Source organism: Aptenodytes patagonicus, chromosome Z, assembly GCF_965638725.1.
Source record: "Aptenodytes patagonicus chromosome Z, bAptPat1.pri.cur, whole genome shotgun sequence".
In the NCBI taxonomy this organism is placed as follows: domain Eukaryota; kingdom Metazoa; phylum Chordata; class Aves; order Sphenisciformes; family Spheniscidae; genus Aptenodytes; species Aptenodytes patagonicus.
Window position 1 is genome coordinate 497,087 of NC_134982.1, and position 25,784 is coordinate 522,870.

Here is a 25,784-nt window from a genome sequence, read left to right on the forward strand (position 1 = left end):
CACCTAGCATCGTGTAAAGTAAGTTTTCTAAGCAATATATGGACTTTATCTGCCGTGGGCTCAAATTGAGGTTAACTTCAAGCTTCATACAATTTGAATGCCATATGGACCCTCTTTGTTCAACCACTTCACCTTCTTTGATGGCAGGCTCTGTGTAAAATAATTCCTCATGAAATACCCAACATCACCGATGTCATTTAAAAAAAACTTGATTTTTAGCTATCTGTCTTTTTCAGTACAGCATCCCTACAGAATCTCCAACACAGCACAATGTCTTCAGCCTTTTCAGCAGTTTCCAATAGAAACAGATTTCATGAGGGTCCATCAACTGAAAGCAGAGAAAACAGACCTCTCGCTTAGACTTTTTCAGTGAAAAAGTCTGGCAGTGGAAGCTTGAACGCACTGGAGCCAGTAACAATTCTGCCCCTGTCTTTATTGGACTATGATTACATTTAGGACAGTATTTACTAGTCTCTGAATGTTGAGCATCCTCCGTAGACAGATTATATGCACGATCTATAAAAACCTGAAGATGGAGTTTCACATCATGATTTACAGCCAGCCAGTGCTATGTCAATTCTATGCTCGCAGAATTAAAGGAGGAGAACTCCACCCTTGATTATATAGTAAATAGAAATTCCTCTTGATTTAGGCTGGAATTTTCCTCGCTCTGTGAAGACCATGCAGAATCCTGGCTGCCAGGAGGAAACCAGACAACTGGAGATTTACAGAATTACAGAACAAGCTTTACACTTAGAATCCCTCCATTTATTAACAAAAACAAATAGAGAAAACATTATTACCCTCAAATCAAACACCTCAAATATTTGATTGTTGGCAATAAAATGATTCAAACTCTGTGTCAATTACTTTTAATTTTTTGCTATTAGAACTCTTACTGCTGGCAAAGAATTCAATTTTAGCTAAAATAATGAATATACCATATAGTTATTGCAGCCTTTTGGTTTTCCATGCATTTGCTGAAGCAGATCTGCTAAAATGAAGCTTAATCGGGCTTATCTATACCACCTGTTTTTTTGCACAATAGGTTTCTCTGACCATAGATGTGCATCCCTTTCCATGCACATCTGACGCAAACCAGCAGAACACACCTCTATGTCACCACTTCCAACAATAATGCAAGTTGCTAATTGAAGTCATGAGTAAGTCTTTCAGCAGCAGTGCTGAATTTAAGAGTCTCCCCTCTGGTGATTATTCCTGCCCGAAAGCCAGTACAGCTGTTTGCACTTCCATTTCATAAACTGGACCAAGGAAACATTGCAAGTTAAAAAATAAACCATCCAAAACCAACTAGTTATGAATAACGCAGATCTAGTTCACCGTGTGAGCATTAGACCCAGGATAATTAAGCAGGCAACAAGAGTGTGTGTGAATAAACTGCAGGGGTCTGCCCAAGCAGACACCACTGCTTTCAGAAATGCGCACTGAACTACATACCCAGGAGACAGCAATGGCAGTACCTACAAAACCTGGATTTGCATCCACAGTATGTGTGTCTACTGTGAGCGTAACCTCTCCCTCTCCTAGTCAGAGTTCATAACACGTGAGGAAAAGCAACCAGCCAGGCACACGCTGGCCCGACGCAGTGGTGTGGCAGCTCTCAGTTGATGCGCTCCAGTCATTTCACGGCTCATCTCTTATGTGAAACAGAGATGCCAGACATGAAGTTGTCACATCTCAGTAACTAAGACTATACCTATCTGTATAAAACAAACTGAGGTACCTGTACAATGATACGTTTGGTGTTTCAGAAAACATCTGTAAATAAATGACACTGAAAGCAGGCATTAACCCAAGTATTTAAACTCTTAAGTTTTAAAAAAATAGAAGAAAACCCTCCCAGTATCAGCTTTTCTAAGTTATTTGATTCGTATTTCTTTGCATATAATGCATTTAAGCTGTTTAAAATTGGGAAAACATCCAAAATACATACTTCCCTATCACACAGGAAGGGCAATAGGCACCTACATGCCTCTTACAGAAAAAAAATCTGTTTATACATGTATAGACATTAAAAGTTATATGTATGCATATTAAAAGCTATAATGTATGCTCTGACAATATCACAGCTTGTATAATTATTATTAACAATAATGTCGAATGTCAATGTCTAACGAACTTTGTCGTATGTGCTATGGCACTCATGAATATCTCACTATTTCCATTACTTAGGAGTCCTTCAGGTAAGTTTACTTTCAATCAGTAATAAATACAGTAATTTTACTCAAATTTGCTATGAAGATCAGTAATTTTATAACATTTTCAAAAGAACTGTTATTTTTGTAACTTCTTAAGATGTTGTCATGCTGGTTCAGCAGTTTCTCTGGTTTTAGTCTGTGGCTATTGGCTTTACAAGGTTTGAAGTAATATCAAAATGTACTATCCACTTTCCCAGACAGAACTACTATCCCATAACCTTAACAGCATATTATTGAGACAGAAAATCAGAGAGATAAATAGGACCCAAAAAATGCAGGTTTTTTCAACGTTTTAACAAAAGTTCTGGAGGAAACAGAGTTTGCTAAGGGAGAATACAACTGTTTCAACTGTAAGGGAAAATCATGAAAAGGAAGAAGCCAGAAGATTAATAGGACAATAATCACCAACGGTATGGTGAGAAACAACCAGTCTATTGGCCATGTCATTCATCAATTGACTCAGACCAGACAAGGATTTTAAGAAAGAATCAGAATGAGAAGTGAATCCTGGATGTTGAGATATTTAACAGATACCAGAGAACAACTGTCTTCCTTGTCCTTGCAAAGGGAACCATTTCTCCAAATTCCTGTGCACGGTAGGGCTCTGTTGCCCATAACAATTTTCCTTAAGCCTCTAATGCTATGCTGGGTATGCTTGCTTTAAGAAAATTTAATTAGACTACTTATGGAAATAAATTCTACATAACATCAGGGGGTTTCACATCTGGTGATGACAAAAAAGAGCACGCTGAGACAAAAGCACTGCTTACCGGAAGGTGACTAAGTGGCACATCCACTTGACCCAGGAAGTCGTCTCTAGTCTGTCAAATAGAAAAAAAAAGGCAGAAAGAGATGACCTTACCTCTAAGGTCATCTTTACATCAGAAAAGCAAAAAATTATAAACATCAATCCAGTCACAATGAAGCAAAAATAAAGATGGTTGAGTACCATTATTTTAGCAATTACTGGTTTCTACCCCTTTATTATTGCACATTATCTGTTGTTACAATTTATCTATTTCAGCAGAGCATTTTCTGTGACAGTCCACAATGGCTCCTTAGTCACAGTGTGTATGTTAAGTACTGACAAAATTCTGTTTCTTCTGACAACCTATGCATAATTCAAAGCACAAAGTAATAATCTACTTTTTCCATGAATTACTCTCCACATTCATTAAAAAGCAGAGTGAAATTACTGTTCACCATGTCATTGAAATGTTTTTGTCAAAATTTGGTGACTTTTTCTTTTTTCTTTCCTTTTTTTTTTTTTTTTTAAGGAAAACCTCATATGCACATCTGCCGGAGAATGGAGGGGAACCCAACATCCAAACAGTGAAGATAGAACTGTATGAATTGTAAACAATTTTCCCCAAAATAAAAATTTGCTTTATCTCTTTACCAAACAGAAACCAAAGTATTGGAACATTTTTGTTTTTTTAAAGAATGCTTTTTCATTAATTCAGAATACTTTGTAAGGAACAGTTATACACCCTTATAACCAGCCTTTTGCGTAATCCTGTATTTCCCACTTGAAGACTTGACCATTCATACGCCGCTTCAGGTTAAGCATGTGGATGTGGTTATACCAACATTTGGGCCACACAGCACCATCACAAATTCACTTATGCACAGTTAGGTCCATATAGAAGTGATAAACACTACTTTTCTGCATGTTCTTCACTGTCTGTTCGATCACCATCTTCTCTCAGAGTGAACAATCCAAAGGCACCATCTCCCACGAAGGTAACCACCAACAAGCTGACTGTGGGACCTGGTCTCCATCTAACTATACCTTTATTCCTGGGTATTTGAAGCATTATTCGTAACTCCACCAACTATATTCCATACCCATTTTACAACTATGAAGATGAAAGGACAAAGAGAGCCCTTCAAGGTCTAGAAGTTCAAAGATCTATCTGATCTTTGCAATACTCAGTGATTCTTGAAGATGCTCAGACTGGACTGCATGCAGTGGCCTAATCACCCATTCACACCTACCACTTTAAAGAGCATAAAAATTCACACAAGATACCTCAGCGCACTTCTAGCAATCCACTTACAAGGACAGACTGACAAAAAGGAACATGAAATATCAGCAGAGGTGGACAAACTAAGGATAAACTTTGAGCGGGAAAATCTGTACTGTTATCACTTACTTTACAGCTCAATAAAGCCTAGAAAGAAATAGCTCTCATCAATTTTCTCACCAAACAATAATGTCTGTTCAATCTATATATTCAATTACACTAGATATAACATTTCTAGCTGAAAATATTTCTGTACTGAATGGACTGTGATAGCTTTAAATAAATTATAACTTTAAAGCACTGCTCAGGTGTTATCTTTATCACTTAGAGACATCTCAAAACTACTTCATCATTTAACAATTTTTATGATTAACAGTGTCACCTGAAGAGCAGAGTTCCACTGCTACCCTTTTATTGTCAATTAATCTAAATCTCAGGGGTGCTTTTTCTTTAAAATGTGGCTGTTACTATCCATCCAACTTCAGCACAACCCGGCGCAAACTAAAAATGCAGGCCATCTCCCTGTTTGAATCGCATACACATAGATCAGTTGATCTTCCCTGCTAGTAAGTAACAGAGGGCAACCCAGAAATAAAATCAATAAAAAGCACAGATGGTATAGTCAGGCACTGCATGGAGAGATTCCTTTCTGTCTCCACCACCCAGAAACTCCACAAAACCACTGAGGCACCCCAGGTGATTTCTTGTTGAAGGGAGAGGCTGTGGGAAGACAGTCCCAAGCCTCCCTTTGTGCAACCAGATCCCCAGAGGAACTGGACAGCTTCTGAGCCTCCCTGGAAGCGACAGCTGCATCACAGGGCACCAGGGGGTCATTCCTCTGACCCCTTCACCAGGAGGAACCATCTCCTGCTCTGCATCCCTCAGAGGTTAACCAAACGCTTACCCTCAGGGCTGTAAAAGCTCTCCTGAGGCGAACGCAAGGTCCTCACAGAAGGGATCAAAAGAGGGATAGCAGGGATGTCACGCTGCTGTCTCTACACTCTTAATTCCCTTCAGTGCTTATTATTTCTTTCACAATCCACCCACAATTGAGGAAACCTTTCATCTTACAATAATTTTGGCCTGAAACGTGGCCAACCCTGAAACAAATTGTCTGAAGTGCAGATACATTTTCATAAATCAAAAATACACAGGCCTTTCTAAACACAGGGTAACCAATTGACATGGCCGTATGGACAGCTGTCACGAGGAGACCTACCCAAAAGCACCACGCAGACAAAAAGAGGCCCGGGCCGCATCTGCTCATCTCTCGCTGACCAGATGAGGCTGGTACGGGCCGGAGCAGCCAGACCACAGATCCCTGTCATGAGGAAGCCGAGCAGAAAGCTCTGCCGAACGAGCCTGGGCGGCGTCTGCCTGGCTCCCAGGCTGTGGCACGGGCAGGAGAGGAACAGGGGAACACGGACGCACCGCAAGCAGCCCCACAGCCCTGCCACGTGCTCAGGGAGGGAGGCTGGAGGGTGGTAGTAACCCAGGAAATTGCCAACAATCTGCATCACAGGGAGAAAGTCACAGAGATCAGCCGGAGCCCCTCCGCTGCAGGCCACCGGTGGTGTGCTGTAGGAGCTGGGAAGAAGGGAAGAGCAGAAACAGGCCCTGGTGGGGTGTGTGTACGTGGGTCCCACGCGGTGCAGGCTGCTGAGCCTGAGTGGAACCGACCCAGAGAAGGCTGGCTGCCGGGGACGACACAGGCCGTGTCCCTGAGCCCACGGCACCAGGCACCGCTGGGCCAGGGCTGCCCCGGTCCGTTCTGCTGAGTGCCCGCACGCAGGGGGTCAAGCAGAAACCTCAGATGAGAAAGCACCGCCCGCTCGCAACACCCAGGTTTTATTAATACATGAAATCTAAAATTTATGCCACTGAATGGGGTGGTTCTGTTCTTGCAGCTACTCCATCCCAAATTCACCCTATAACCATGATGTTATACATCAGATAACTAAGTTAATAAAACATAACAATGAAGCAGAAAACACTGATTCTTGTAGCTTCTATTAAGAGCTTGAAGAACAAGGGGAATACTTTTCTAAAGATTTTTAAAAGCCTATTTAATTGAATACAAATATATGTTTCCCATGCTATAGACACATGCACAGATAAAAGATAACTCCCTTTAAAATTTAAAGCCAGGCTTAAACCATATATTGACAATCCTACGCTTATCAATAATTTTAGTATCTTACCTATACATGATGAATTCCAGCATTTTGATCTAGATTGGAAATGTTATATACAACAGTCAAAGGAATGAAATTTTGGCAACAGATGAGGTATAAAGTAATTAAATAGCATATATGTGTTTGCTTTGTAAGCTCGTCACTGTGCTCAATGTATACTTGGTATTCATTAATAAGATATGAATTTTCAAAATAAAGCATATTGCATTCTTCAAAAAATCAACTGTCAGGGATAACAATTTCTCCCAGATACTGTTTATGATACCAGATATCAGTCCTAGTGATTCCCAAATAACCTGCTGCTTATTTATAACTACGCTATGCACAGAATTCCAGGAAGTGCATACTGCTGCTCCAAAGCCAAGTTTACATATTTCTCATAGCAGAGCATTAAGTTTAACATTAAAATTCATATTTTGTATGATAACATCATAAGAATTCTGTTTCTACTATAAAGATAGCATAAAGTCCCGTGATCCCCAAAGAATGGACACATACTATTGTGCTATATGCCCATGGAACAACACAAAAAGAATATCTGCACCAAGGAGCCTGTGTTTTTTCCAACTTAAAGTAAAAATAGCTAACCGATTTTTCATTACAGAATTTTGACTATTAATCTTCTTCCTAGCAACTACTGGAAAAACCTGGTAGCATGCTTTTCATTACAGAATTTTGACTATTAATCTTCTTCCTAGCAACTACTGGAAAAACCTGGTAGCATGCACTGCTTTCAGAGAATTAACATACTTCTCCCTTAATATTGGCAAATACCAAGTACCTTCCGCCTCCTGCTTCAATACAGTTACTCAAATATCAACTACTCAGAAGAAAATATATAGCTATTTCTAGACCTGTTCATGCAGCTTTTAGTTCAAGAAAAACACGACTCATGGACACAGAAAATTTTCAGGTTGGTTAGAAACAGAACTGTGACCAGACAGAGATGCAGTTTCACTATATATGTGGGAAAGAGGGTCCTTCCTCTGCGCCCGAGATGGGGAGGAAGCCACACCATGGGTTGGTGCAGATGGTGGGGACATAGAGATGAGTCTACAAAGTTCCCTCGGGGTATTTCTCAACAGACACACACACACACAGGTGACTTACATGCAAGTACCAAGCCTGAGATATCTGATATATTCTGTACGTAGAAATGCTGTAAGTATACCACATATTTATCTGATTTTAACATACCTAGGAATCACGAGAACTGCTGCATCTACACTGAATAACTGATTTTATCTGGTATTTCCAAATGCTCTGCAGCCTGACTGTGGCTACAGCCACAATGGTAAACTGGGCTCTAAGAACTGTGCAAATTCCAGACTGATGTTAAAAGTCTTCCCTTCTACCCAGACCAAGTTTTCAGGAGTAAAAAGTAAACTCTGCCTTAAAAGCAGCTGAACCAAAAAAATTTGTTTGTCTGTGGTTTAGAGTGGAACTGGAAAATCCTTAGTTCTAGCCTGGCTCTGCCAGTGAGCTGCAGTGACAATTTAAAAAAAATTACTTCCTCAGCTACTCCTAGCATGAATACGGTCATCTTTACCAGGACTAGGGTTCTTGTAAAACTGAATCTTTATGCAACACTTGACTATACACATACATTTATAAGAAAAATTATTTGGGCGGGGTAGTATATTCATATTTAGCATTTTAGGACATTTTTGTTCTGTGAAGAGAATTTTGTCTTGCAGGCCTCCACATTTCTAGTATTTAGGCACTCTCATCTTGGGGTTTCCTGCTTCCAGAAAGCACCTCACAAGCCACATGAACCTTTTTCCATCTCTAACAGGTATTGAATTTCTAGTACCTTATTTTTCACATTTCTCATTACAACAATATCTGTTCCAAGAACCTCCTTCTCACAAAAATAAAAAGGGCTATGTGATCCACAAGCTTGACTGTTAGTCGCATATCACACTGCTAATTCTTGCTCAAGTCTGATCTTTCCCCCCCTCCCAAGACAGTGCGTAATCCACTCTTAACGGTAAAGACACAGGATGCAGATGCTTATCAACCTACAACTTGAAACAGATTTTACCAATCAGAATTACTGAACTATTTTTCAGAGCTGTTGGCTAGGAAATGATGCTTATATGTATCATTGTAACCTTTATTTTATACAGATAATTATATAACATTATATGAAGGCAAGCAGTTATTTAATTTTTTAAAGCGGTAAACAGAAGGAAAAGTTAGTTCACTGGAGAGAGACTGCAGTTGCCAGCAAAATCTTCACTGCCAGTTTCATTGTTTCAGGTTTATGAGAAAATCTTAATGACCACCTGGAGTTGTCAGAAATAGTTACTCTCAACATATGACTTCCTCTTTAGAATGCTCCGGCAGCAACCACGGCTGTATAATGCCTGGAGCTGCTCTGCCCTCACCTCACCCACGACTGCCAGGCTGCAAGCAGCAGGATCCCTGCAGGACCCTGACTGCGTGCTGCTTGGACTGTTGCGTCTGTGTGAAACATCTAAGTAAGGCCCTGCACGAGTTACACAGCTGGGAAGGACCACAAAGGGACAATAAAACTGCCAGCATGCATTGCCTTTTGGAGGGGCCAACCCCTGCTTAAATATCTGTAACGTGGCTTCTGCATGGGCCAGATAAGATAGGGAAAGCACACGGCAGGGAGGGGTAGAGGCATATCTTAGATACTTCATAACACTCTTGCTGCAAATCCTAAGACATAGTATAACAAAAGCTATCCCAAACTTTCCTATTTAGTCTTTAACACTCCAGAGCAATTTTTAGAAGTTATGCCATCCTCTGTTCCAAACGACCACTTGCCAGAAGGGTTTTGTTTGGTTGGTTTAGTACATTTACTTCTGAAGATAAGAAAGTCAGTGAAAAGACGAACCAATCTCCTTGGTGAAGAATAGACTCCCAGAAAGTTTTATTTTTATTTTGCATCCCACATCACAAACCGACAAGTATTCCTCACCATCCATTTTAATTTGGAATTAAAGGAGGACAAAACCCCACTTTAGAATAATGATACTTGAGAGTAACAAAAAAGCTCATGACTATTTGAGTTAGTAAACAAGTATTATTTTTAAAATCTGGTATTTATGCAGTTTTACGAAGGATGTAAAATCTCATTACTTCAAATACTGTCCTATTTTCCTGCTAGCTCTCTCAAAATGAAAGGTAATCACTTCTATTTTTTGGCAGAGACATAAACACATCCTGCCTATTTAGGAAACCCAAATCTGTTCAACTATCTAGTTTATTTACGCACTGATCTTGTAGAAAAGCAGTATTAATGCAAGAATCCTTTAATTTGTCTTCTGTGTGCTCGAACACATCAGTCATGTTAGGTATTCTGTACACTGAATTTTCTTGAATGTGTGAGAGTTAACCGTTACATCAACACAGACATTACAGTGAAACCTGGTCACTATCACTGAATCCCAAGTGTAGACAAAATCTCAGCTATCCAGCAAATTACAATGGGAAAAAGGAAGCTCAACCTGTTGAGGTTCATGGAACCCATCCCGCACAATACATTTGTTTTAAGCAATGTCCAACATAAGGGAAATAAAGGGAGACACTACTGCTTCAATACTCAAATGAGTCAATTCTACATTAAAACATAATCTAATGTTAAATGTTTCAGCTCAATCTGCGAGTTATATCGATCACTGAATATCACTCACCTCAAAAAACAATACCAAAAATTCAGTAAGTCAAACAGCTGCTGAAATGGTCAGGAGCAAATTTAATAAAATGCAGTACAAGAACCACTCAACACAGGCCCTCAAAGTTCCCAGAAGTCCCAAGCAGAAAAAAATTAACCACCCATTCTAGCCAAAAAGTCACAAAAATCCAACTGCAAACCCAAAAAGACTGCACACAGGTATGCCACCCCATTGCAAGAAGGACTAAAGTTGCATGGTGAGAGCCAACAGGAGGAAGTATTTCGCTATCAACCACTCAAGCCTTGTACGTATCTCAGACAGCCAGTACAGACAGTAGTAGAAGCTTAGAAAAACCAACAATTAAAGAATGATTCACTGCTTCCTTGATGCCTTCTATTCCCTCCCATCCCACCTCCCAAAAACCATCAGGAAACTTCAAGGTCAACAGATTGCTTCCTCTTAGGCACAGCACACACAGACTTTGCGTTAAGGAACCATGACACTGGACTTTACACTTGCATACTCATAATTACTTTTCACTTCCAAAAGTAAGACTCAGAATTAGGTACTGTTGTTGGGAGCAGTAGGAGTGGCAAGGTTCAGGCACCTGATTTTCCTTTTAATTTAGAAAGGTAATACAGAAAAGGAGATATGTGCAATCAAGGAGGATAAGAACAAGTAGCATAACTAATAACTGCTGGAAGGAAAAAAGATACTAGTTTAAAATAGATGTAGAACAGAGTAAACGTATGTATGATTTTACTATGTAGTAAAGTTTGTCTGTATTTTACCTATGGTATCATTAAAGATCAAAATTAGAAGATAGCCATCATTAAAGGCGATGGCACGAGAAAACACTTCATTACTATTAAGTGTCATTAGTAGTCAGTGACTTAAAAAGCTTGAAAAAACAACAGAACTACTTTAAAATTCTAACTTGTGCCAAACAACTTACAATGTGAAACAACTGTTCAGCATGTGAGATTTAGGTGACAAGGTGACACTCGCAAGTCCAAATGCATGTAAAAATTAGTCTGCAACTTGATATATATCCAAGCTGCAAAGCCAGTAAGAAAAGCCTGGGATAAAGTTACACCACCCTAAAAGCCCTTAGTCTAGTAAAAAGTATAGAAAGGAAAGCATCCATCAACATTTATGTACAAAACATGAAAATCTATTTGAAACTTAGGATTGTATACATGCACTGCAATTTTACTTGGTACTGATGCAAAATGGGAGTCACATTTAAAAAGAAAAAGTATGAATAAAGTATTCTATTTATCTTAATTTCAAACATTTAACTTTGTTGTTTTCCAGCAGGGAAAGTGTCTATAGCTAACAGTTAAGCTGTTACAGACCCTTAATAATTGACAGCTGATTTTTTAAACAAAATTACAGAATAATCTCAAATTCAGAAAGACAACGCTTCAAGAAGGGTTCTGATAATCTTCCAAGAACAAGAGACATACTAATTTGTCTGAAAAAGGGTCACACAGATAAAGCAGCTCTTCGGAGAAGGAAATCCCCAGTAAAACTGCAACATTACTCACTATGTGTGAGATTCTAGATAAGCATGTATCAATGAAAGTCCTCCTCCCCTTACATTTTCTTACAAGACACGTTCTTGCAGGAGTACCTGCTTATTTCAGTTCTGGAATAAAAGATAAATATTACCTCAGATGTATTAAATAATACATTATTTAATCTTAATTCTTTAAGTATGCCTAAATATAGTATTCACTGTAAGATGAAACAGGATATTACAGTAACCATTGCAAAGTAAGACAAGATCTGAGTAATGGCTGAGCATATGAGTAACTACTACAGGCAGCTTAAGTCTGCTTAGCTTTATTCCAGCCTAAATAGAAATTAGAAGTTCAGAAGATAACAGAGGTACAAAATAGGTCAGTCAGGACTTTCATCAACGGGTTGCATGAATTATTTGAAGGATCTCCAGGAGGAGTGCACAGATCTTGTAGGTCAACAACTGTTTGCCGCAGCTGGTATTGACAACAGGGATTCAGCTTTTTAGCTATGTGTATAAATATCTGACTGGGGGGAGTAAAGAGGGTTAAGCCAGACTCTGCAATGCCCAGCAACAGGACAAGCAGCAATAGGCAGAAATTGAAACACAGGACATTCCATTTAAACATAATATAAAACTTCTTTACTGTGAGACTGGTCAAACACTGGAACAGGCTGCCTAAAGACACTGTGGATTTTCCATCACTGGAGATACTCAAAACCCAATCGGACAACCTGCTCTGTTTGACCCAGATTTGAGCAAGGGGTGGACTAGACAATCCCCAGAGGCCCCTTCCAGCCTCACCCATTCAGTGATTCTGTGACTACTAAGCAGAAGAAAAATCCTCTTTTTTAATTAATTTAGTTTGGGTAAGACGGTATGGTCATGTCTGACCAGCTGCAGGCATACTACATTGAAAGACTGCCCAGCATGCAACTGCAGTTCTCTCCTAAAACCTGTGTTCATGCAGAGGCTTCCAGGTCCAGACACTCAAGACCTACTTCAAACTTAACTGCTTAACTCAAGTATGTCAGGCAACCTCTAGTAGGTAATTTCCCTGTTAGTGGTTTTTTAAATACACTTCCCTGCTGATTTTTCACATGTACCTTTCTGGTTTATGTTTTTATTTTCATCTTGCATCTTCATAATGATTATTCATATATATTTCCACGTAAGGTCTGGGAGCAGCCAGTGGTTAAGTTAACACATTATCATTCAATTGATATGTCTTAGAGGAACTTGAAAAGAAAAAAAATCCTAATCAACAGAAAAATACTATTACAAAACCCCACGTGTATACAATACACACTCCTAATATACACAATTCTCCTCCCAAGCAAGACTTTAACGCTGCAATTTAGTAATAGGTCAAATTGGTGAAATCCTGTGTTGCATCTTCTGACCCCTAAGATGCACTTCAATCACTGACAACTGTCTCAATAGCCCTGGGTCTTGTACTTTTGAAAACCTTCCTGTTTCTAAAAACACAACAATATACCATGTTGTTAAAACTGATCACAAGTAATGCAGCACGAACTTCTGAAAGTGCCTGAAAATTTTACAATGTCCAAACAGCAGTAAAAAAAAAAAAGGCATTTTGACTATGCAGCAAAACTTGATAAATATGTACTTAGTTATGCCAAATGCACAACTCACTCTTGCAGATCTTAAGACTTTATTTCCATGTCAATGAATTCATGTCAGTGACATGAATCTAAAAAGTCAACAGCCAGGATGCTTTGACTGGTTTACAAGCTATATTTGTAGTACCTCAAACATCTAAATGTTGTTACAGTATCAATGCAGACATATGATTGTGAAATACTGTGACTCAGGTATTCACATGATATTGTAAAAGTAGCGTATCAACAGCTGCATCCAGTCATTTAGTAAATAAACAAGAAAATAATTTAGATGAAGGACTGACTGATGTAAGAGTTCCAATCCATGCAATGAAATTCCCATTTACAATCATTGCAATTAGCATTTAGTGCCAAAGCAGATTAAGTCATTCCTGATCCCATGCTTTCTGCTTGTTTCCTCCGTGGCGCTGTAGTATCTTGCACCTCCCATTGTGCTCACATGAACTAGATCAAGAAATTAAGCTGGCTTTAAAAACAGAACATTAATTGCCTGATCTAGTTCACTATGTGACTCTATTAATAATTCCACTGGCATAACTGAGGAGGATGGATGGTACAGCACAGAGGAAGGAGCCAGAGCAGGAGGGGTAGGACAGACATGTGTTAGTAATTATCTGGAACAAACGGGTTCCCACTGAACACCTGTGTGCAAACGTGCTGTTGGTTGCCTTGGCCTGAGAACCAGCAACACCTGCCAACCACTGGAGTGAGGCCTCATCAACATTTGTAGGTGAAATTGAAGCACTGGACAGAGAGACAGGAAAGATGCAAAAAGAAAAAAAATTAAAAGATACAACAGAATCTGTACTGCTGTATGTTGACACCCCTCTGTGATGTGGAGGTGAGTCCCGATCAGCTGTGGTTATCAACAATCCCACAGAGGTTTTCAGAGATGTTTTGGTTCCCTGGCCAAATACCAGATTGGGTAATAACACTCCACCCACCTACGATTCCCTTGGCATTTTCAGTTGATCATGATGTTCCCAGCTTCCTGACCTAAAAATTGTTGTGTACTATTTCTGTGCACTGTTTAAACAGATGCCACATTCCAACCCAGATATTGCTTGATTTCAGAGCTGGGTGACATGATCCCTATAGTAAATTTTACTGTTTTTTTAATCCCTGCAGCTTCTGCTTAAAGTAAAATACTCGAAGTCCACACTCTTCTCAGACCACAAACGCTCTGCACTATGTTTCAGCACACAACTATGTGCCTAAATTATTAGGGCCTGGACTATCCAGGGCTGATGGCAGAAACAGTCTGATGAGGTTCAGAGCCCACCTTATATTTAAATTTGTTCTAAATAAATTACAGCTATGTTATTTCCAAACTTTTCAAATCATTGACATACTAGTGGTTAATACCTAATGTGACAAGAATGGTTGTATGAAGGACACCCATGTGAACATAATTTGGTGGCTCTGTATCACAACATAGGTACCTGTGCAGGCAGTGATCTGATGGGACGCACTTCCAGGGTCAGGCGATGAGAAAGGGTGTGTGATATTAAACTGTTCTGAGATCATCCTCTCCCAGCAGTGCTCCATCACAAACGTATGGGATGGAGAGGTAAATGCATGGAAAAGACTGCAGAACTCTGTGCACGCACACTTCTGCGCTGCACTCATCAATTCTAACTGGGTTGCACTGGAGGCATGTGAATGCGAGACCTTAAAGCTGCAAACAGAGCTAGATAATAAAAAATACAATATGTTTTGTATTATAAAGTCAGATCTCATGTCCTGTGGGTGCCTATGGGTCAAATCTTTATTTTCTGTTGTTGAGCTCCTCGTCTTTCTTTCATGCCTAACACCAGGAGCTCCTGGAGCTGGGGGAGTGAGAAAGTCACGTAGTGCAATCCACTGCAGCAATGTGCCCTGTCACGTAACCAAACAAGGCTGAGGGGCTATTATCATTATGGGACAATTTTAACACTGGCAGCCTTAGTTGCAAAGAATGATCAGTATGTCAGTGTAAATCATCCCCTGAAGGTGCAGAAGTACACGAGGCTTTGGGGACATACAACCAAGCTTTAAGCTGATGTTTTCTAAACGCCAAAAGCTAATGACACAGTTTAAGCTGGGAGAAACTGGCAAAATAAACCACCCAGCAAAGAAAAACATGAGACTGTAAAGAGGCAATTACCACCACTGAGCAAATTCAGCAGCCAAACTGTTAGAATACAAAGTGTAAAATTAAGCAAGAATTAAGCAAATTTTACTTATGCATTACTTAAGCCCTGCACTTGAGATATGATGTACCATCACTGCCAAGTGCCAGGGAAACTGTTCCGGGAGTTTTAAAGACTGTCTCACTTATATACCACTAAATTTTCACACCATAAATACAACAGAGTTGCATATACCAAAAAGAACAATACCAACCCAATAGCAAAAAATACCTGCTACCTTTAGATAAAACTACATGAAATCACATATTTTACCTTGATAGAGAGCTCTTTTTCCCCCTTAATTAGCAAACACAGAAACACATTACAGTGATGTAACAATGTAGCAATGTCCTGTTTTTGTTACTTTATGAACAAAACCAGCATTCATTTTGTAAGAGCAATTATTCTAATATAGGAAGCCATTGTTGCATTAAAAATATTTTTAAGGATAACACAATAAAAATCAATCACTTTGTCCTCCTCAACAGGAATGTCTTTAAAGAAAACAACAGAAGAAATGACAAACTAAGACACATATATTCTCTTCTCCCCACAAATACAATTGGATCTCCAGTTTCCTTAATTTGTCTCTTAACTCCTAGAGCCCTTAGATTTATAAGGTAGCTGAATGGGGAAAACACTGAACTTCACTTTTACTGAAGGCTTTAAAAATGAAAGGGACCCCAAAAAACAAACACAGGATTTGTGTTCATATAAGTATTTTTTAATTATTTTTTTGAAAACTAGCAGCAAAACATGATTTTATTAATTGAAAGAAAGCACATGCATCTTTAACTGCTTTTGACTATAATCTTAAAATAATTAGCCATCACAGATGTCTTTCTACACCTAAGGCATATCAACTCCCTGATCTCATTTGCATGAATAAAGCTACAATGATAATTTTATTGTATTCATTTATCATTTGATGAAAGGAATACCAAAATTAAATTTTTAGTTTGCAAGTTTCAGAAATTTTTCTTTCTTCTTACTAACTGAACTGCAACAAAACTCTTTTCATTTATATAAACTTAAAGGAATTCTGTCAGTTGCCAGTGTAACCTCTCCTTTATTAAGTAAATATTTTCATCAGTACTTCCTAGCTCCCAAGCATAACTAAAATTCCATTTTTCCATTTAATAACAATGGCAACTTGTTATACTTTTACAGTTAATCTATGCAACCTGGCCAAAAAGATTTTTACTAATCTATTCTTAATCAAAAATGTTCTAACCAATTAAAGGTTTGAAAGGTCATATCTTAAAATCTGAGCTGAAATTAAACATGGTTATCACTTTAGAGTAACATATAAGAAAAAAGTCACTCTCCCCAGAATTTGCAAAAGTTTAACTGAAAAATCTCATTTAACGAGACATGAATTCAAAGATTACTTTTGTGGTGATACCTGAAATGATTATTGTTCCAGTGTATTTCAAACACAGTCACCTAGATTTGTGCAACAGAACCTTAAACTCTGGCTTCAGTTAAGGAGAAAACCTCATATACCAGTCTAATTAACTAATTTGTCTAACTGTACTTGCAGTCTCTCCTTCCTTCCACAACCATGATAAAAATAGCTTAAAATAAAAAACTGTCACTGATTCTGCATTTTAGACCAAATGAAACACTTTCTTCCTTGTAAAATTATTCCTGTACCAAGCTTTTATTAAAACTGCATTATTACAACAGTAAGGCTAAGCTTTCCGCATACAGAACTCATGCTATATTTCTGCACTTAAGACATGACAAAGTAGGAACTAAAAGCAAGAGGAGGAATAGCTAACACTAAAATTATCAGATTAGAAATCATTACATTAGAACTAATTACAAGTTTATTACTACTGGAATTAATTATTAGAACTTTTATATAAAGGTGGCATTTTAAATTGTATTCCAAATACTGACAAAATAGATAAATATTCATAAATCTAAACTTAGAGTTCTTAAAAGCACAACCAACATGGAGCAGTAGTTACATCAGTCCTTACTAACTGCTTTCGTATTTGGAAAGGCATTATACTGTAAAATGTTTTTCTCATTACCAAAGCTGCCTTCACAGGGAGCTATTTCAATAGCAAATCAGAGATACCCCGTCTGCTTCCAGCCTCTCCAAATACCGAGATTCCTTATTAACATCCTCTCCAGATTTCACAAATCTGACTACCTTATCTGTGTTAGATATGAATTCACAGAAAAGGTACTGTTAGCACCTTCTATCTTAAAGAAGTCCATACTGTGCTCTTCTCTTTTCTGTAAGCTTCAAACCTGCAATCGTTTGACTTCATGCCAGACTGAGAGAAGGCAGAAGTGTAAAATGGGCAGCAACAACTCAAACGTTTAACTGACTAAAAACTTTTTTAGGTAGTACCTTCAGTACGTACAATTTGACTGCATCTTTCTTAAACACATAAAAAAAGTTTTCCTTCCCCTTTGCTGCACTTTGAAGGAAATGCTAAGCATTACTTTGCACTATGGCACAAAACATACCAGAAACCAACTTCTGATAATGCCAGCCAGCCCATCACATTCACTGGTGCTTAACCCACTTGCTCTTCTTTCTAACACTCTTCTTAGACAAAATAAAGCACATGCAAGAAGCAGCCTCTCCATTGTGCAGTGCAGGGCACGAGAGCAGGAAGTGCAGTGAGTGACTAAAAACAATGGTACAGAAGCTGACACATTAAATGCACAAATCATTTGGCTTTTACTCCTAGTTCTATCACATATGGTGATCACAACTAAGGGATACTAGTTATTCATATGCAGGTTGCAAATCGGTTGTGTCCAACAAAAAAAAAAAAAAAAAAAAAAAAAGAGTTACTAACTTCCCCAGTATAGTAAGGATGCAACTAGAAAATTTAACTCCTAAATAAATAGTGTAAACTTTGTGTTTCTGTAGAACAAGCTTATTAACCCAAAGGCTTGGAATCACCCCTATACTAAGGCAAATGCCCAAAACAAATAGGGCATGTCTTTTTCTACTGACCAAAACCAGATCCTTGTTGACAAGGATCACAAAATGCCTAATGTCTAGATACTTGAAGTTTGGTAAAATTACTTTCATCCTAAATGTCTTGATTTCTTTTTTTAATGCCTGACCCAACGTGTTGTTAATGACATTCAGGATAACAGTACCTTTAATAAGTTTATTTCCTAACTAATAACAGGTGACTTGAGAGCATAGATGATTTATTGAGTTGCTTCTGTCAGATTCTTTAAGTATGTAAATACTATCTTCCATTTTTCAACAATATATCTGAATACTGGGTTTAAAATTTTTCATCTATTTTTTCACTATTTCTTTTTGTGACACAAAACAGTCAAGATTTTTATAAAAAAATAAAGATGTTTCAGTACTTCTTTCTAGAAAGCAAGGTATTTTAGAAAAAATATTTTACATTGCAAACTTTTGTTGTTGAATGTATAATTTGTTTCGGACTTGGTATTTTCTATTTTTAATTCATTTTTACAAATAGTTCTGCTGATAGAGGCTCTACATGAAATTTTGATTTGGGGACAGAATTTACTATCTAACAGTAATATAAAATTATTCAGTGTTTGTGTTCAACTGTAAGGCATACAGTTTAACCATAGAATAAAGTGGAATAAATTCTGGTGGTAGTGTTTTTTCCTATTCCAAATCTCTAAGTGAAGGTAGAGCAAAATACAAAGACTAGTTTTATTTCCTAAACAATTATCTTCCATTATTCATTTGTACAAAAATAAATAAATACTTACTGTTCCTCTAATAGTGTTCACAGAAACTTAATGCAAGAACAGTGTCAGTTATATTTTAGTTTCCATAATACTTTCTTAACGCAAAGTCAAGTCTGTTGTGGGGACACACTAATGTGAGCAATGCCTTCCAACTATGGGCTACCTTTTTTAAATTTGTCAATTTACAATGCTTTGTAACAACTTGGAAACAGTAAAGAAAAAACAGGGTACATCAGGTATATTAATAGACTCCAATAGATTTGTATGTATTATTCTATATGTATTAATGATACCCCCTAGAATACTGTTGCAGATCAGAATGAATTTATTCTCATTCAACCAGATCTATCACGTTAAAACTTTTATATCATAGAATCATAGAATCATTAAGGTTGGAAAAGTCCTCTAAGATCGAGTCCAACCGTCAACCCAACACCACCATGCCCACTAAACTTTTACTTTAAGACTTAATTACTGTAAACCCTCTGGTATCATTTCCATCCATTAAGGATCATTAACGATGAGACACTGCACAATTGGTTCCCAGGATATTACATACACTTGTGCATGCTTGCTCAAGACTACTGATCTTTGACAAGATAAAAACATGTAACATGCAGACAGAGGCCCTTCATGAATCAAACTAGAAATAAAAGACATCGTGTAGGTGCTCCAAGATTGTCACAGCTGAGTGAAAGAAGTCTATTTCCTAGCAAGCATGGACAACCACGACAACTAGATCCTTACTTAAACAGACTAAGCAAGCTGCAGTACATAAGCATAAATTATTTAAATTCTAAAATATTTCTCTTGCATTGCCACTGCTTATTTAAACATACTAAAAAACATTGGGCACCTATGCCAAGATCTGATGCATTCCTGAAACGTGAGTAACATCCAAAAAAACTATGGATGATGCCAGGGAAAAGACAGCAAGTTAAAGATTGATTCCATTCATTATAATAAAATGGCTTCCTATTTAGATCCCTATTATAATTAAATGTATGACACACAGGAGTGCTAGAAACAGACTTCTATTTCCTCGCCCTAACATGGGTCACAGTTATAAAAGGCTGTATCTGTGACGTACAAGAGCGAATACCTGCTATTATTAGTATTACTGCATTACAAACAGCCTCTGAAAAGATGAGAGTCCATTTTTCTTCACATATTGAACAGACCAAATGGGGAATAAGTAAAGGAGTAGCCTTGGCAGGAGGAGGGAGTTGATGCCTGAGAGATCCTTAAAACAGGCCTGAGTTGTGAGAGGATTTAGAAAATAGGAACAGAATCAATGTGCCTAAGTGAAAGAATAGGTAGAAAGTCTAGAACAAATTAAATGTGTTAGGACAGTTTCTGTCCCTTGTTCCACAAGAAATGAAGGAATTATTGAAAAAAAAAAAATCTCAGAACAAAAATGAAATAATCTTCTTATGAAGTTTCATTATAACTCTTCAAGAATGAACAGCAAGGCACAGTGAGAAGACGACACTGAAATGGACTACAGATTCACAATGCAATAATCAAGTAAGCACCAGTAAGTTCCAAAATATTCAAAATATCGTGCATGAGCTGATTTCACTTGCATCCCAAGAGCTGAAAGCACACTAGTGACAAACTAAAATGAACAAGTGAAACCGTAAGTTTATGGCTTCTCATTAAAATTAGGATGGGGAATCACCACACAGAAGGAGCCATTACTGGAATCATAATGCTGAGAGAGTTGTATGATCTTGATGACAGAAACTCATCTGTAGTTACAAAATGGAAGACAAAAATATGGCAAAAAATGGAACCCTTACCAGTAAGTTCCTACAGCCTTATTTATGTATTGATTTGAAGTCACTCCTACCAGCTTTTGTTTTGTTTATACCCTTCTCTACTCCTGAAGGAAATGCCTGTGTAAGTTTCTCATGGCAAAATGTGAAGTATTCACCAACAAGCATTCAGCTGGACAACCACAGCTGTATTATGGAATACACTTAACCTGTTAGTGACATTTAGCTGTAATGTTTCTTTTAACCTAAGTTTCCATGGTTGAAAAAAGATGGGACAAATATCTCTCCATCCTTCAGCATTAGAAGAAGCCACCAGCGCAGAAGGAACAGTAAGAACTGTAAGCTAGTGGGGCAATTTTGTACAATCATCTGCCCTATGACATAATAGATAAACCTGACCTCTCCAATCTGTATCAATAATTTCAGCACACGATGCTAGAAGAGCATCCCCATAATAGCTGCAGTAAGGGGAGTAGCACAGAGATAAGGAAATCTAACTTGTCCAGACCAGTTCATCTATTCAAAATCACCAGATTGCATGTAAAGGTATCGCATTTCAATAGTTAATTTGCAAAACTACGTAACAATGTAAGCCAATCTTAACCTGTTTACTTCATGCTGGTTTTGTCACATTTATGAAAAGGGCCGCACTGTAAGAGCAGTTTTCCAAACTACGCTTGCTGAAACCCTTCTTTCTTGACAGAGTTACATGAAGTAACTTCAAGTTGCACGAAGTACAATCTTGCATATATACCTAACTTAATTGATGACTGTATTTTAAATCAAGGTATCTAGATTTTAGCAGCATTAGGACATGATGCTATAACCCACTTTTCACAAGTCAAATCTTTTTAATTTCTCTGGGACATGAAAGCATTGCAAGCAGTCAAAATTTCGAGCCATCCACCGGCTGGAGGCCAGCCCAATAGCGGTACACCCTAGGCATCGATACCGGGTCCTATAGCGTTCAACGTCTTAATGAGTGACCTGGATGACAGGACAGAGTGCATCCTCAGCAAGTTTGCAGATGATGCAAAACTAGGAGGAGTGGCTGACAGACCAGGTGGCTGTGCTGCCATTCAGAGGAACCTGGACAGGCTGGAGAGAGAGGCAGAGAGGAATCTCGCGAAGTTCAACAAAGGGATATGCCAAGTCCTGACCTGGGGAGGAATAACCCCATTCCCCAGGAAAGCCTGGGGGCTGAGGGGCTGGAAAGCTGCCCTGCAGAGAGGGACCTGGGGGTCCTGGCGGACACCAGTCTGACCATGGGCCAGCAATGCGCCCTCACAACAAAGGCGGCCAACAGCCTCCTGGGCCACATTAGGCAGAGCACTGCCAGCAGGTCGAGGGAGGTAATCGCTCCCCTCTGCTCAAAGTCCTCAAGCCTTCCTTACCTGACTTACAGAGTCAGAAAATAATGAAAGAAAGTAACGTTCTCTCCTGATGTCAGGTTTGGAAAATGTTGGCTCTTCAAAACAACAAAGAAATGTTTGTTTTATGAAGCAGAAGTAATGTACATAGCGTACATGCAGTGCTCCAGCAAATGGTATGTAACACAAACACGTGCACATGTCTTAATAGCTGAGGAATTACTAAATTGCCAAAAGCATACTACTCGGACTTAGAGGCCTCTCCAAGAACAGTTTACTAAACCTGTGCTTGAAATTCTTGGGTGTTTCAAGACAGGAAGAATCAAACATTGCGGACAGTATCTTAGCAATCTACCATTATCCTACCATTATTCTTTCCATTAATACTCTAATGGCTCTAAAACTTTTTACCGAGTGCCCCCAATACTTTTTGCCCTCAAAGTTGTGTCTGCTGTCTTTATAAAATTAAATATGTATTGCCACTGGTACAGGGAATAGAGGCAAAAGCATTTTTCATACTGTGAATATGTTTGAGACTGCACAGGAGGATTCACTACGGAATCACTATCCCTCATATCTATGAGAGTAAACTTTATTCAAATTCTGTATTTCTGTCTATAAAAAGGTACAGAATTTAGAAAACAATGATATTCAAAGTTGAAAAATTTTAGATGAGAGGCTAACTTGGTAAAGTCAGAGAGCAAAATGAAACCAGGTTTACAACAGGAGGACTGTTCCAAGGAAGGAAGGCTGGTGTCTCTCCAAAGTACGCAGCTGCACTTTACTTGGAACTTTCACAGAGGCCCAAAAATTCTTCATTTGCTCAGACTCATATTTAGCATTGCTTCTTGCCTGGGAGAGGGCAGACCCTGGGGAGGATGCACAGTAGCATACTACAACACACAGTATTTGTGAACTGACACACAACCTACTGACAGCTACTTGGTATCATACAACTAGTAATATAGGTGGGGTATGACCTTGAAATTCCAAGTTTATAATGTAGAAAAATCATGATAAATGAATGCAGTGTGGAACACAGAAAACACTAACAACCTTTTTGTGACCATGTGAAGAAAATGATTAAACAATTACGACATTTCACAAAAACTTGTGAAATACAGTTAAATGGGAAGTATCAGATCCCATCATTGTTGGATTCAATGCGGTCCAATTAAAGGTTAGAGAAATGCATTTTTTCTTTCAGATGTGCAGGCTGGCAAAGGTCTAAAAGACTGAGAACCTAGGTCAAGTTTCGTTCTAGCTGACTTGGACCTCCAGCACAGAAGGTCAGCTGCCTTCAGCTCCCTCTGTCAGTGAAGAGATGCAGTTCAGTCGGATTAACAGATTTTTAGATCTGCTCTGACCTTTAACGATGACAAACGCCTCCAGTAACTGCGTTTCTCAGTCAGCTAAGTGCTTAAAGTTAGCTGCCATAAATGCAGGACCTTGCACTCACAACACATGAATTCTGCAACCTTCCCCACAGAAGTTAGTTATACACACTCCTTGTGTATTAGCAAACATATATTTTACTTCCTTTCAGAATTATTCACTACGAAGTACTGCAGCTCACATAGCTCACCCTCAAAAACCAGTAATTCACAAAATTACAGCGAATGGATTTCCAAAGTGAAGTATAACTGTAATTGGGAACTATTTCTGCTAATACTGGTAAGCAAGTGAGGTAGGCTTGGGAAACTCTGCTATGGTGTACAATATTAAGCAGATTAAAAAGAGGAAAATTAGCTGGCAAATTGTTCATTAACATTGCCTTGTGTTGCAGACACTATGAACCATTCAAATGACACAGACCTTTTATTGTCTCTATTACCATTTCTTCTTTTCTCCTCTTCGCTGATCTACTTATCCTACCTTTTTCTTTTGCTCAAAGAGATGTCCTACTTTTTCTGTTTCTTTTCCTCATCAGCAGCCGTTCAGCCCTTTATTCAGACTTCCGGATTTCACTATACATCTGTCACGACCAATTTTTCTATATATGTGCTTTCTTGGCAGAAAGCAATTAAGAAATATAACCCTCAGAAAAGCTAAGTACTGTAAGACTATAAATGCTCTAGTGTACTAGGGGGATTTATATTCCCTCTCAATCTATTCCAATGCTTATAATATACCCTGGAGAACTGCAGCAACTGAGATCTGAAAGATATAAGAGCTCAAGATACAGAATGTATGCAACTCTTGCAACCATGCTGAAAGATCAGCAATAGGATAGCAAAAAAAGTTAAAAATGGACATCAACTTCTCTTAAAACGTTAACTTTTGCCTCCTGCTACTTCTTGAAGAAGGCAGCTGAAAAGCATGACAGTAATCTTCTCCTATGTTGTCTTGACCATACACTAAGATTTGGCAGGGGGAAATCACGGAGAGGTTTAGAGCCTGTTGGAATGCAGCTGCCTTTGAAAAATGTTAAGACTGTGACTTCTATGGGAATTGAACATGGGCAAAACTGAAAAAACCCAGAAGTCAATTTCTTTCTCTTAAAATCGGTCAAAAATGGAATTGCTATTTTAATAACGAGCTCAGAAAATAGAGGGATTAGTGGGGCATCACTTCCATAAGGCATAATGTATATATAGTCTGCATACACGTATGTGAGCAAGCAAAAGAGTGTACTTCGTAAATTTTCTAACTACTGATTCTTCTCTCTGCAGCTGCTCTTCCACAATTTCTGGTGAAATTTGCTGGCTTTCTCCATATAAATTAGAATAATTTTCAAGCAAAGAACTCTGCAGCAAAGAACCATTTCAACGGTGCAAAAAAAGTTCTTGAAGAACAATCAGATTTTTAATCATCCATCACATACACATCATTACACTGAGGTAATATTCCTTTATTACTGAATAGTATTCCTGAATTCGTCTTCCTCAATATGTACACTACCGTACTAATTTCAAAGTAGCAGTAAAATATAACAAAACATGACTCAAGGCGAAATAAAAGTCCCCAATTTTCCATTCAGTAGACAGACTGATTTCTGCTATTTCATACTCTCCTTAAACATGCTATACACTTGGGCATAAGCCACTATAAACAGTTCAAGGCAGTCTGAAAGACCAGTAATCCCCACAGTGCTTTGAAATTCACTGTAACTTGACCACATAACACAACGTACTCAAATGACCAGAGACAGTTTTTGAAAGCCACTAAATGTTTATCTGACCCCTTGTGAACTCTTAATAAAATACTTGGCTGTATGGGCAGACAAACAACAACTAACATTTATACAAGCTACAGTTCCCACTGAGAGCATATCGGTTATGTCCAGCTACCAGAATTACAGCTTCTTCACCTGAAAGCTGAATTCTCTCTTAGTCTGGAGAAGCTGAAGATGCATCTTTATTAGCAACATTGTAGAAAACTGCAATTGAAGTCAGCCTCAGTAAAAATGTAGGATCAGGCTTTTGTTTAAAAGTTACATGCTAGAGCTCCAGCAGTACTTTGAAAATTCTGTTCCTCCTAAATGATGTGCAA

At 38.4% G+C, this 25,784-nt stretch overlaps 1 protein-coding gene across 11 annotated transcripts in view; it reads right to left on the reverse strand.

The window, feature by feature from the left end:
• Window positions 1–25,784, reverse strand: part of LOC143172316 (E3 ubiquitin-protein ligase NEDD4-like) — a 207,690-nt gene that overhangs the window by 65,071 nt on the left and 116,835 nt on the right. For all 11 annotated transcript variants that reach the window (XM_076361594.1, XM_076361592.1, XM_076361590.1 and 8 more), the window contains one exon: window positions 2,990–3,040. Coding sequence is in view for 9 of the 11 variants with exons in the window: in XM_076361592.1 (XP_076217707.1) it covers window positions 2,990–3,040 (51 nt within the window). In the remaining 2 variants the exon portion in view is untranslated. The remainder of the gene's footprint in view (window positions 1–2,989; window positions 3,041–25,784) is intronic.